The sequence below is a fragment of the Podarcis filfolensis genome (genome assembly GCF_964270895.1).
Source record: "Podarcis filfolensis genome assembly, chromosome: 1".
NCBI classification, from domain to species: Eukaryota; Metazoa; Chordata; class Lepidosauria; order Squamata; family Lacertidae; genus Podarcis; species Podarcis filfolensis.
Window position 1 is genome coordinate 28,310,922 of NC_139604.1, and position 14,248 is coordinate 28,325,169.

The 14,248-nt window shown below is 43.0% G+C and overlaps 1 protein-coding gene across 4 annotated transcripts in view; it reads left to right on the forward strand.

Annotated features, from left to right (window-relative positions):
- Window positions 1-14,248, forward strand: part of TTC21B (tetratricopeptide repeat domain 21B) — a 30,667-nt gene that overhangs the window by 12,771 nt on the left and 3,648 nt on the right. For 2 of the 4 annotated variants that reach the window (XM_083576830.1, XM_083576832.1), the window contains exons 11-25: window positions 253-453; window positions 1,792-1,921; window positions 2,519-2,676; window positions 4,443-4,667; window positions 5,216-5,454; window positions 6,476-6,548; window positions 7,920-8,030; window positions 9,312-9,450; window positions 9,547-9,653; window positions 10,434-10,622; window positions 10,748-10,858; window positions 12,122-12,203; window positions 12,467-12,617; window positions 13,308-13,469; window positions 13,847-14,042. In XM_083576830.1, coding sequence (XP_083432956.1) covers window positions 253-453; window positions 1,792-1,921; window positions 2,519-2,676; window positions 4,443-4,667; window positions 5,216-5,454; window positions 6,476-6,548; window positions 7,920-8,030; window positions 9,312-9,450; window positions 9,547-9,653; window positions 10,434-10,622; window positions 10,748-10,858; window positions 12,122-12,203; window positions 12,467-12,617; window positions 13,308-13,469; window positions 13,847-14,042 — 2,274 coding nt within the window. The remainder of the gene's footprint in view (window positions 1-252; window positions 454-1,791; window positions 1,922-2,518; window positions 2,677-4,442; window positions 4,668-5,215; window positions 5,455-6,475; window positions 6,549-7,919; window positions 8,031-9,311; window positions 9,451-9,546; window positions 9,654-10,433; window positions 10,623-10,747; window positions 10,859-12,121; window positions 12,204-12,466; window positions 12,618-13,307; window positions 13,470-13,846; window positions 14,043-14,248) is intronic. The other 2 variants (XM_083576831.1, XM_083576833.1) reach the window with 1 other exon arrangement.

Genomic DNA, 14,248 nt, shown 5'->3' on the forward strand with positions numbered 1-14,248 from the left:
GTTGCTAAGCAACACAGGCAGTTTCTGGAACAAAACTACAAGCCTGTTAATTCACAAGAGTTCACTGAGTGAAGAATGTCCAGTGGATTTTTATTATTATTAAGAACTAGATACATGCCAGGAAATGTGCTGCAAATCAGGGCATCTGGGTGCCAGAGGGCAATTTCTAGTTACCAGTGGTGACCAGTGCTAGGTGAATCATGACAGATTTAATTCTAGATTTTCCCATGTAATTTTCTGTTTGTTTTGTAGGAATTATCTTACTTGCGTGCAGTGTTGGCTATGAAGAAAAACAAAAGACAAGAGGAAGTTATTACTTTATTGAACGATGTGCTTGATACTCATTTTTCCTCATTGCAAGGCTTACCTCTTGGTGTAGAATATTTTGAAAAATTAAATCCTGACTTTTTGATAGAGATTATTAAGGAGTATCTTAGCTTTTGCCCAACGCAGGTAAGTTGCTAGGATTTTTGTCCTCCTAAAACAACAACCATTTATTATTATACTTTGTGCTCAAAAGAAGGTTTCAGGTTGAAGCAAAGACAATTAGGAAGAATTGCCAAGATTCTGAGTACTGTCCATTATAAGGACTGAGTAATAGTTAATAGTGGAGTAACTGCTAAAGTATTTTTGTTTTCCTTGTAAATAAGTCCAGAACATTGTCATGACACAAATTAGGTGCGCTACATTGTGTCATTTATGGATGCGGCGAATATGTGAAAGATTCCTGTTGATCCTGGTCATCTGCTTAAAGAGCTGATTGTTTTGTTTTTAAATCTGGGATGGGGAAACATATAATAATAATAAAAATAGTAATAATGTTATTATTTATACCCCTTCCATCAGAATGGGTTGCCCCAGCTACTCTGGACACTTCCAATACATATAAAAACATAATTAAACATCAAACGTTAAAAACCTCTCAATACAGGGCTGCCATCAGATGTCTTCTAAAAGTCCAATAGTTGTTTATTTCTTTGACATCTGATGGGAGGGCATTCCATAGGGCGGGCATCACTACTGAGAAGGCCCTCTACCTGGGCGCCTGTAACTTCATTCTCGCTTTGAGGGAAGGCCCTCAGAGCTGGACCTCAGTCTCTGAGCTGAACGACAGGAGTGGAGACATTCCTTTAGGTAGCCCTACAGATGTTTGTTGGGCCCCACTCCCATCACCCATGACCATTGACCGTGCTGGCTGAGGTTGGTGGAAGTCAGAATCCAATAACATCTGGAAGGACACAGGTTTGCCACATGTTTTAAGGACTCTTCTTGAACTTGAGTGAGGACAGCAAAGTAGGTTTGGGGCTTTGCTGTGTGAAGACTTTGAAATATTAGTAGAATCCTACCCCTAACTGTATCTGTACTAGTTGGGTTCCTCCCCCCCCTCCAAGTTTTTTCTTCCTGGAAGAGAAAATTGAAGATTTGTTCCAGTAGTAGTTTGCGTCCACATTCAGAACCAACTCTCATTATGCCTTTCTGCCCTCTTGTTTGCCTGCAACAGCTTGCAGCCCTCCCCCCTGAGTCAGGCCAGCATGCCAGAGGCAGAGTGCTATGTGAATTCATGGAGTTGCCTCAGCACACAGCCTGTGTGGCTGTAAGTCAGCATTGCCTCAAAAAGCACAGGTGCTTCGTTCTGGAGAAGATCTAGAAAACTGCCTGTTGAAAATACACTCCGAATTTTTATCTCAGCTCAGATATACATTTCATTGGGATTTTTTTTTTCTCTTTAAAGAAAAAAACCCTTCCGCTTTCTCGATGTAATCTATCAAAGTACCGTTTGTTTATCTCAAGCCTGCAGGTCGAGGGCAACCTCCTTCCCCGCTTCTCAAGCCTTGTGCGTCCGTCCTTGAAACTGTGGTTAAAACTGTTCCTGGTCTCCTGCAAGCCGCCTATTTAGTTGCAAAGGTGAAGTATTTGGCAGGTAAATCTCTCGAGTTTGAACCAATGCAAATATTACGTCAGTAGCACTTGCAAAATAAAATAAAATAGAGCTGCAGTGTGGAGTGCTCTCTGTTAAGGATTACACACTCCACCCCACAATATCAGTTAGTATGCATCGGGGTGTTTTGGTGTTCCCACCCCATTCTTAAATAGTTTTTGCACTCCTGTAAACTTCAGGGTTCCCTAGCCTGTTGCTACCTCCCTCATGTTGTGCTGTTAGACTATGTAAAGCAGTGGCACCCACACCTTGAACCTTGCAAATAGAAGAAATTGTTGAAGCGCGTTTTGTAATTTGAAACTGTACTACAGTATGTGATTCATAAAGCACTATAATAGCCGAGAGGTAACTTGCAGCTGGTGACTGGTGTGCTCTCTTTCTTACAGCATGTGATTTCATTGCTTCTTTAGTTGTTGAAATATTTTTTAAAAAATGTAACCGTTTAATAAATAGTGCTGGGACGGAAGGAGGTATAATCCGTGGAAATGAACCTGTCTTGCAAATGCACTCCTAAGGCAGCTTGTCAGCATATTGAATTTGTTTCTCCCCTTCATTGTTTTGTTTGCTTAACCTGATTAGGTAACACTGAAGCATCCCAGAGCATCTTGCAGCACTGCATAGAACAGAATCCATCACACGCAGATGCCCATCTCCTTATGGCTCAAGTGCATTTGTTGCAAAACAACTTCAAACTCTGTTCTCAGTCTCTGGAACTCTGCCTAAGCTATAACTTTGAGGTACACTTGATTGGAAAATCTAGCTCAGCATACTGAAGCTCTTTATTTTACTTCCATGCTTGATTGGCATTTTAATTTGCTGCCAGTATTATTATTACTTTTTTTTGCCCATGGATAAATTGTCAGGACATCAATAACCGTCACATAACAAGGAAACATATGCATTTCGCTATTTAACAAAGAGCTCTTAGTTGAAATCGGCAGTATCAAAAGTCAGTGCAGGGTTTCAGGCTTAGGAGTTGACTCCGCTTCGTGGTTTTTTTTTCTGCCTGCAGTACGACAGAAACCCTACTGTGGTTGCAGCCCCAAAGCCCTGGCAGTATAAATTTGCTAGGCTTTTCCCTTTTATCTTCATATTCTTGCAAGCCACATGAATTAGCTTTAGACCCTTTTTGGAAATGTTGGGTTTAAGTGAAACAGGAAACTACTGCTAACTGGCTTACTAGTTTGTCTGCCCATTTTGTGCAAAGGGAGAAGCAGAGGGAGTACCTAGGCTCATTCATCTTAAGACGAGATGTTACCATCGATGAGGCCATCGATGCTCTGGCTGGCGATAGGGCAAAAGTTAATAGGAAAAATAAATAAATGATTTATAAAAAGTAAAGGACTCCTGGATAGTTAAGTCCAGTCAAAGGTGACTATGGGTTGTGGCGCTCATCTTGCTTTCAGGCCGAGGGAGCCGGTGTTTGTCCACAGACAGCTTTCCGGGTCACATGGCCAGCATGACTAAACCGCTTCTGGCACAATGGAACACCGTGATGGAAACCAGAGTGCATGGCAACACCGTTTACCTTCCTGCCGCAGCGGTAGCTATTTATTCGTATTGGCGTGCTTTCGAACTGCTATGTTGGCAGGAGCTGTGACAGAGCAACGGGAGCTCATCACCATCTCTGGTGCAATGTAATAAGTAGTTCCCGGTTGTGCACAAATCTCAGTGCACAAATAAATAGCAATCTTGCTGGAAAGCTAAGCAGGTTTTCATCGGATCAGTGTCTCTAGGATCTCCCCATATCCTCAGCTCCCTGAAGGAAAGGTGGGATATAAGTAAAAGAAGGGAAAAAATAGGATTTTGAGATATTTTGAATGTTATGGGCCACTCTTGAGCAAACGGAGGTAGGATCAACCTGAGTAGGACGTAGTTGCTTTAAAAGCAGGAGAGAGCCACTCCTGTTGTCCTGTACTAAAGCTTAGGAATTCTAGATTACTTTTGTAAATCGCTCAAAACAATGTACCGTATTTTTCGCCCTATAGGACGCACCGTCCCATAAGGCGCACCTAGTTTTTTGGGGGGGAAATAAAGGGGAAAAAATTTATTTCCACCCCCCCCAGGCACGGGGCTGGGGCAGGGGAAGCCCGAGCTTCCCCCGACCCCAGCCTCCAGAACAGGCAACTCTCCACAAGCCGCGGGAGCCCAACGCAGGGCTCCCGCGCCATGCGGAGAACTGCGCGAAGTCTGGGCGCGCTGAGCTCAGCGCGCACAGGCTTGCATAGATCTGCGCGAAGCCTGGAGAGCAAGAAGGGTCAGTGCGCACCGACCCCTCTCGCTCTGCAGGCTTCAGCGAAAGCCTGCATTCACCCCATAGGACGCACACACATTTCCCCTTCATTTTTGGAGGGGGAAATGTGTGTCCTATGGGGAGAAAAATACGGTACATAATTATCCCACTAATATAAGTATGATTTAACATACTAGATGGTTAGGTTTTTTTCTTTTCTTCTTGGAAGACTGTATGGGACATAGATGCTGATTATGTACTCTTCATTAGGTCAGAGAGCATCCTGTGTACCACTTAATAAAAGCTCGAGCCCAAATAAAGATGGGGGAAATAGCAGAAGCTGTTAAAACTCTGCAGATGGCAATGAACTTGCCTGGAATGAGAGCCGCCGCACCTTCCTCAAAGTCAAAAACAAAGAGGATTGAAATTGACGGGAGTGATCGTGTGTCCGTCTATCTGGAACTAGTAGATGCTCATCGGTTGAATGGCGAACAGGTATGACGCGGTTCTGTTTCATATGTAAAACTGGTACATATCCTTTGGATGTGTTCTGCAAATTTTGGATACCTGTTAGCAGAAGTACAGTTTTTAGAGAGTGCTTGCAATCATCCTGCTAGCAGTGACAGATGATGGGTTGCATCCATTTGTGGAAGGAGAGGGGGAAATGTTTTTTCAGATTTCCTCTGTACCTCTGTACATGCTGCTTCCCACGCCTATTCTGGAGGGTTCCGCATCTCTTTGGAGCTTGCTCACTGCCACTGCCCTTTCCTGCAAGGGAAGTACTTTTTTAGGGTACCGACTTAATTCACACAAGGCAATGGTGAGGTCCAGTAAGTCTAGTGGTGCTCTGTGTAAACCACTGTGTGCCACTGGGGTGCGAGGGGAGAACGCTGCCACAATGGCCGCCTTCCCAGCGCACAGGGGTTCCTGGGCAAATGCCTTGATGTGGAATGGTCTCTGTGAAAGTACAAAGCTTGAAAGCCACAGTTTTTGCAGGGGCAATTTAGGCACAGATTTAACAAGAACAATGGTCTCTTTTGAAGCACGAAGCCATTAAAGTCCTCCAAGATGCTATCAACGAATTTTCTGGCACCCCAGAAGAGCTGAGAGTTATGCTTGCTAATGCAGACCTAGCCCTTGCCCAAGGCGACGTGGAAGCGGCTTTGACGATGCTCAGGAATATAACCCCAGAGCAGACTTACTTTGTTCAAGTCAAAGAGAAAATGGCAGAGATCTATCTGGAGCACAGGAAGGACAGGAAGCTATACGCAAGCTGTTACAGGTAAGAGCTTAGGTAGCCAAAATAATAATAATAATAATAATACTATGTACCAGGTTCGTTTGGTGCCTGTTTCTTCCTGCAGAAATAAACCACTTCACTGAAAAGTACTTTGCATAGATGTACATTGATGTACAAAAAAGCCATTCATTTTGAAATATTCTTTAGAACAAAAATACACGTCGGGAAACCAGCTCTGAGTCACTGCAGCATTGATCAGAAACATACACCTGTATGCCTGCAGTTTTGCTCTCTCTACAGCAGAGGTGGGCAGCCTGTGTCCTTCTCTATGTGTGTTTGGGCAACAACTCCCATCATCCGTGGCACTGGGGGTGATGGGAGTTGGAGCTGAAAAGCATCCCAAGGGCCACAGGTTCCCCAACCTTGCTCTACAGTTGAAGCTGTCACAGGGCCACTGTGTTTCAGCCTGTAACCCTCCACAACGAGGATGTGTCCATTTGCTTTTGGAATGGTATGGTTTTGCTTCTTTGGAAAAGGTTGTCAATAAAATATTGTGCCTTTTTAGTACCTAGGGAAGGTATTCAGAGCCCACAGATATCTGCTTCTTCCAACCAAAGTGTGTCCCCTTCTACCCCTTGTCTCAGTTTTTTTAAAGTCTTACAGTAAGTATGCTTACAGATGTTATGATTATCCCAGTTGTTCTCTTGGAGTCCTTTGTTTGAATGAAGATGCTTTTCTGAATCATTCTTTAGTTAGCTACGTGTTCCATGACACAACTGTTACAGCACTAGTATCAACAAGAAAGCACGTCAGATAGCAGATTTCGGTGACTTCCTTAAAACTAAGATTTCCAGGATAACAGTTCATCTTAATTTGCTTTCTCTGGAACATCTCCTCTGTCCTTGTTAAATTGAAATGTCTGAAGACAAAGCAAACATTTGCCACCAGTTTATTAAACAAAAAAAAGGGGGGAAACACCTGGCCATTGAAAGTTGGCTTATTGCACTAGTAGCAAACAGATTCAACTATTGACATGATTTATTTTCTTTCTTCTTATTTTCAGAGACCTGGTGGAGAAACTTCCAAGTTCTCACACCTTTCTTCTCCTTGGTGATGCATATATGAATATCCAGGAGGTATAAGCATTTGTAGCTTTAGGGGTTATGGTTAGAAGGTTTCAGTTCGAGAAGGAGCACCTCTGTTGTGAAAAGAAGTACTGGCTTACACAAGCCCTGACCCCAGCCTTGTAGACATTTTGTTGTTGTCGTTGGCATCCATTTGTCATGAGAGACAATGGAGTGCCCCATCTGGAGGTGAAGTCAAACTGCTGTGTTAGCAGCACTGAAGTGATTTCCCCAGGGCGCAAGCCTGGGCAGTGTGTTTGGAGGTCCTGGGCTGCCCAGACGGCAAGACACCCCTCTCAGCCTCGCTGTTGTGGTCCAAAGAAAAGCAGAACAATAGTTTGGCACCAGCTTGCCAGAAAGAGGCATACAAGGCACCATCCAACGGTCTTAGGGACTCCATTTTGGATTTCTGTAGGGTTTACTCCTTAGCCTTTCTTCTCCTGAAGATGTCCTGCAAGGCAGTGGGTACGGATTTTTCCTCTGGGTTTACTCCCGAAGCCTTTCTTACCTGCAAGGCTGTGGTGGTTTAGGATCAAAGTTTTCCTTCTCCTCAATGGGCTACCTTTCCAAGTTGACGAGCCCCATCTGCCCCTCACTTCCCTATAGAGTAGGCATAGGCAAATTCGGCCCTCCAGATGTTTTGGGACTACAGCTCCCATCATCCCTGACCACTGGCCTGATAGCTAGGGATGATGGGAGTTGTAGGCCAAAAACATCTGGAGGGCTGAGTTTCCCTATGCCTGCTGTAGTGCATGTGTAGAAACTGCCTTCTTGACCATTGGACCATTGGTCTCATCTGTTCAATCTGTTGGAGCCTGTCTTTGTATGCAGGGGAAGCCCCTAACTCACTGAGGGTTTGAAACCCATTGGCTACTCTCACCTGGTTTAGCTGGCCAGCTGAAGCCGCTTCCTGGAGTGTGGTTGCTGTCGCATGCTGACATTGGTAGACATATGTAACCAGGAATTGCATGCAGTTGACAAAACCAAGCAAGTTACTAGAGGGAAGCCCCTCTCCTCAGTGTCTATCACAGAAATACAGTTTTTTTGTCTGTTAACTTCCTCTTTGCAGGATAGTAACTTTCATGGGTTTATTTACAAGGCTGCCTGTCCCTCAGGAGGGAAAAATGGAAAGAGAATGTACCAAATGGGATCACCATGTGGCTCTTCAGAGTTTTGTTTCCCCACTTGACTCTGTGCCCTTGCCTTATCCCAAGACTCCCCACTGGAATCTTATCTTCTGATTAATATTATTTGGTTTTGTTTTGTTGTATCTCTATTGATATACTAGATATAAATATAGATATATAGATATAGATAAATAGGCCTTGCAATCATTCATGCTTGGGCTTCTCATGACCTTACTGTTATTTTTCTTTACCCTAGCCTGAAGAAGCCATCGTGATATATGAACAGGCTTTGAAGTTGAATCTAAAGGATGGAGCATTGGCACGCAAAATTGGGAATGCCTTGGTCAAGACTCATAAGTATACAAAGGTATGTGATGACCAGCTTGCATGCATCCCGATACAATCATTTCTGTAACATTTCCAGAAATACTTAACCTGCCCTCCAGAAGAGCCCAGGATTGTGGATGTCGATGTGCACACACAAAAAGAAATAGCAGCATGAAGAATCTTAAAATATTCTGCTCTGAAGTTTCTAGCTCTCTGTCTTTCCTCCATCCAGCTCTTCCTGCCCCCAGTTTTTAGTGGCAGCAGCTGACCAGTACAGACGTGAAAAGAGGCCAGCTAGCCAGAAGAGGGTGGTTTTTGTGGGTCAAAGCGAAATGCAGGTTTAAAAAACAATAATTTTTAGGTTAACATTGTTTGTATGAAAACAAACAACAGTAACAAACAACTTGAGGGGGTTAAAGGAAGGAGGGAGAGAGGAAGGAGAAGACTCCTCTCTGATGTACTGGAAATCTGTCTAAAAAATAAAATAAAAAATATCCATTTGGATTACACGACGCCCAAATGACCCCATAAGTGTCCAAGTGTTACTGCATGCCTGTGGTATTTGGCTTGTTCATGAATGGAGAGAGTTGTCAATGCATGATGGAGGGGAATGCCTTATCTTTCCAGTGTTGCCACTCCCATTCCCAGTTTCATTTTCCATGCAGAATTTAAACTGTTGGCCTGTGAAGGGCACAGTGGGCTTTGGGGCTTTGAGGATCAGAGAGACAAGTGCTTCATATAATCAAAATTAGCCATCACCCAAAGGCTATTAAAGTTGCTAAGAAACAGACTCCTCACAGCTTAAAAGATCCTCGCGGTGAGAGAAATTGGGATTGAGGGATGCCATTGTCAGGCACATATGTGCAAGGAGTGAGAGGTAAATGCCTTTCCCTTCCTGTGCAGCTGAGGTCTGGGGCTGACAGTGCAGCAAACTATTAACCCTTAGATTAAGAATGTTCATTGACCTCATTCAAAACACATCATATCTTGTTGCAGGTTCCTTCTGCAATATTTTATTTTCAGGTTTGTGTATGATTTTTTAAACATGTGTATAATCCATATAAAGTATTATTGAGCTGTGACCAGAACAAAATACGGACGTATCAAAAAGAAATTTGCCTCTAGTTTTATATTTAGCTATTAATCTGTGCAAAGTATTGATTTACTAGCTAAGATAGTCTGAAGGCAGCTAAGATATTCAAATGGCAAATGTAATTTTCCATTTGAGTGTCAGGGAATTTTCTCCTTTCTGACACCTGCAGCCCTTTCAGAAATGTCAGAAACAGGATCTTTCAGATTGTTTGTTCGTTTATTATTTTAGGCAATCAATTATTATGAAGCTGCTCTGAAAACTGGGCAGCAGAATTTCCTTTCTTACGACCTGGCAGAGCTATTGCTGAAATTGAACCAGTATGAAAAAGCAGTAAAAGTCCTTCGACAGGTTTTGGATCATGAGTCTGGTACGTACATCTTATTTGCTTCATATTTTTTTAAAGAAATAAAGAGATCACTATTTGTCAAGACTTTGTATCAAATATATCTCTGTGTTTCTGCAGTAAATGATTTGTCCTCTCTGATGGAAGATACGCGTTACCATGTTCTTCTGGCAAAGGTGTACAGCAAAATGGACAGGACGGACGATGCTGTTGTTTCCTTACAACAGGTAAAGAAATATTAAATATTGGCGTGTTAGGCCTTTGGTGGCAGAAGAGAGATACTTGGTTACCTGGTAGCAATAGAGGAGATCACGCTTAAAATGGTCCAGGTCTGATATTATTATTACTTCTTTATTGCATTTGTATCCTACCTTTTTTCCAAGATGATGCACATGGTCCCTCTTCATTTAAACTTACAAACAACCCTGTGAAGTAGATTAGATGTAGATGCAGTGGCTGGCCCAAGGTCACCCAATGAGTAGTACCAGCAGAACAAAAAACATTTTAATGGTGATAATGAATTATTCCCCTATTGCATGTGTTGGGTGACTTCAACTTTCCCATCTCTATTTTACATTAGTGACGTTAAAACAACTCCTGCCATCCCTTACAAAAGTCACTTCCTTCCACCTACAGACCTTTGACTGTTCAATTTGTTAAGGTATGTCAGGCAACAAAGGACCAGCTGTTTGCTCCCACCAGTCAAGCACAAGAGTTAACTTGGCGGAGCATGAGACTCCTGATCTCAGGGTTGTGGGTTTGAGCCGCATGTTGGGCAAAAGATTCCTGCATTGCAAGGGGGTTGGACTAGATGACATTTGTGGTCCCTTCCAACTCTAGAATTCTACGACTCTTATGTTGCACATATCAAGACAAGGACACATATAATACTGATTTAGAGAATTGGTCCTTTTTAAAATGCACAACTTGCTCCAAATCCACCCCCCCCCCAAACTTCATCCGATATTATTATTTCCTATTGGAAGCCTCTTTTGCTTTTCCACCAGGCTCAGGAACTGCAGGCCAGAGTATTGAAGCGGATTCAGATAGAGCAGCTGGACGCGGTTCCTGTTCAGAAGCAACTAGCAGCTGAAATTTGTGCAGAGATAGCAAAGCATTCAGCGGCCCAGCGGAACTATGAGAAAGCAATTAAATTCTACAAAGAAGCTCTTGTTCATTGTGAAACGGACAACAAGGTCAGTGAGCACCAAGAGGAACCGTTTTCCCTCCGGCCTTTCTTAAGAGGTGTGGTGGTTGGGGTGCATGTTGTAAATAGAACGAAAAATTAGCGAAGAGCTTCTATTTATATTTTAATCCTCAGGTGATGCTAGAACTAGCCCGTTTGTACCTTGCACACGATGATGTGGATGCATGCCAGCGCCAGTGTGCTCTGTTGCTGAAGAGTGATCCAGATAATGCGCCAGCTGCCATGGTCAGTTATACACATGCTCTCTGTAGGATGACTATTTAATGACATTATTTTAGGTTTTAAGAAAAATGTTAAAGGGACACCTCTGTAATGTCTTCTGAATGCATGAGCAGCTTTTCTCTATTGAAATACGCACTCAGAGCAACGTACCAATGGTAAGAACTACAGTGGAACCTTGGTTTTCGAACATAATCCGCTCCGGAAGACCGTTCGACTTCCAAAACGTTCAAAAACTGAAAACCATTCGAAAACCAAAGCAGTTACTTCCGGGTTTTCGGCGTTCGAAAGCCGAAATGTTCGACTTCTGAGACGCTCGAAAACCGAGTTTCCACTGTAACGTCAAAAGAGAATCTAACAAAATTATTTTTAAAAAAACTTTTAACATTTAGTACAAAAAACACCAGCAATGTGCTAAATTCAAATGCTGACAGCTGACAGGCATTAACAAGCAAAAGCTTTTTGATACAAATGGTTTTTCCCAAGCCAACTAAAGTTTTATATAGAAAGATTCCATGGTTAGTCTCCCTTGGCCAGGTGTTTGAGAGCATAGGAGCCACCACAGAAATGGCCCTGCTCCTTGCCCTCATTGACTGTCAGTAAACAGAGGGGTACAGACTAAAGGTGCACCCACTAACCTCTGAAAATGGAGAGAAACCTATGAGAGAAAGAGGTCTGCAGAATCAAGGGCTATCAAACAACAATTGCGGAGCCTTAATGTGGTTCATAGCAACTCTGCCATTCTCTACATAAATGACATTTTCATGGAACCACCTGCCATGATCCTGAGTTCTCTTCTGGTCAGCCACTGCTAGTTCAGATCCTATTAGCATAGACCATGAATTTTTACACTCACTTATTAGGGTACATGGAATCATGTTTGCCATCTTAATGCCCGTTCACCCAACTTGGGGAGTTCCTTTTTGTGCTCTTCACAATCCCTTTTTGTATTTGCTACCCTGAACCATTTGGCATCATCAGCAAACCTGGCCACCCCACAGCTCACCCCGACTCCAGATCACTTACAAACAAAATAAAATAAATCACTGCTCCCAATGCAGATCCCAAGGAACCATTGAAGCTGGTCAGTTTTTGTTCTTTAACAGCTGTGAGTGTGGCCGCTGGGCATTTGGTGTGTGAAGAAGAGTTTAGCCTCTAGCCCATTTGAGTTTTGCACTCCGGTATAAGCTGATTTTGCAGGATAAAATTGCTGCGGAGAAGGTTTTGTGTTGCTTTCTGTTCCTTAGCATCTCTGCTTTGTGCTTGTAGATGATGGCTGACCTCATGTTCAGGAAACAGGACTACGAACAAGCTGTGTTTCATTTCCAGCAGCTTTTGGAACGCAGCCCAGGTGAGCATCAGATCTTTTCATGGCTCCCTTTTAACAAATTTTTATACTAAAGCTACACGTTGATGGCAGAGCAATGCAAGCTCCCTTTGCACCAGGCTAGAAGAGTGGGTGGATTCTGTCGGGACAGAGGGGCCCCTCTTCTGCCTACCAAACATTATAGTTCTGGTTTTACTTAACACTCTTAGATTTTTATGCTTCTTTCTTGTGTTTCATTTTCACAATGTGCTTGCTTTCTGTAATGCCTGGAATGCTTACATTAACAGATAATTATGCAACTCTATCACGTTTAATTGACCTCTTAAGAAGAGCTGGAAAGCTAGAAGAAGTTCCAAGATTTATTGCCATGGCTGAGAAACATTCCCCCAGGACAAAACTCGACCCAGGTTTTCACTATTGCAAAGGATTGTATCTTTGGTAGGTGTGGCTAGAAAATCACTAATATAGTGTCAGTGAGAAAGGGTTGGTTTCCTTTGCTTTCATGACACGCCAGCCAAGCAAATTCAAATAGTGTTAATGTCTGGTTCTTTCAGTTCACTTGTTTTCTTTGTCCTTCCTACCTTTACAACAGTGATGGGAGAATTTCCACTCTGCAGGATTAATGATAGTTTGGCCCAAAGAAAGCCCCACCTACCTATCTGCTGACATCTTATGATGTCACACGCAGGACAGGTAAACTTGTGGGGTCAAACTGAAATGGAAGATTCAAGAGTGCACTTAGAGGGTGATCCCAGTTCTCCTTTTTCTGCTGCTGGTCCTATTCAGGGTCTTTCGAATTTGCCGCCTTTTCTCTACGGCCCTATAAATGTGCCAAATTCAAAAAACAAATTACAGCTGGAAGATTCTTCCTTTTGAAATTGAGTCACTTGGTGTCATGTGATGACAAGTGGTTGACAGGTGGCGGCTCTTGGGGCACGGGAGTTTTGGATCCTGCCCACCAGCCAGATCCACTTCTCTACTCCTGCTTTGCAACTCCTTGGCTCTCTGCTCCCACTTTTCTTTCTCCCTGGACTCTTCCTTTCCAAATACAGCTGCCTGCCAGCATCTTTTTCCCCATTTCCTTGTGTTTCAATTCATGCAAGCTGTTAAGTGTGATTTCCTGTTTAGGTACACTGGTGAACCAAATGATGCGCTTCGACATTTTAACAAAGCGAGGAAAGACAACGACTGGGGACAAAACGCTGTTTATAATATGATTGAAATCTGCTTGAACCCTGACAATGAAACAGTGGGAGGTGAAGTGTTTGAACATCTGGACGGTGACGCAAAGTGAGTGGCGATTAGATTTTTAGAACTCCTAGTATTTTAGTGCAGTGTTCTGTTTTGGTGTATCTTGACTGGCACATGGAAGAGTCTCTACAAATTCTTTTTGGGTGCCAGCAGTGAGTGACGGGTTGAATTCAAGCGGGAAAATGATGGGAACCAGATTTTTTTTTTTTTACTGATTTCTATAAAAATGCATCGTGGATAAAAGTCAATGACAGATATATAATTAAAGGCACCTAAAGGCTAAACTTGCGTGATATTGTCAGCCGGCTTTCTAGGGCTCATTCTAGCTATTTTCAAAATCCCGATTGAGTAATGGAAAGCAGAGTTTCTGATACACAAGAACTGATGCTGTTTCTTTTATGCATGTATGTATGAAGTAGCTCAACAGAGAAGCAAGAGTCTGTGCAGCTGGCTGTGAGAACAGCAGAGAAGCTCTTAAAAGAACTGAAGCCCCAGACAGCTCAAGGCCATGTGCAGCTCCGCATCATGGAAAACTACTGCCTTGTGGCAACCAAACAAAAATCAAATGTTGAGCGAGCGCTAAACGCCTTTACAGAAATTGTGGTTGATGAGGTAGGTTGTTTAGTGTCTGTTCAGTTGAACACAGGTGTATTATACACATGTAGGAACCTCATACCTACAAATAAATGTATTCCATGCAGTGCCCATTGCTTTAATAATAGATTATATTTGTCATGCGTGTGTCATACGTGTGTAGGAAAACCTTAAACATGTTGCAGAGTTCAGCAGAGTTCCAAAAAATAGACCAGAGGCAATAG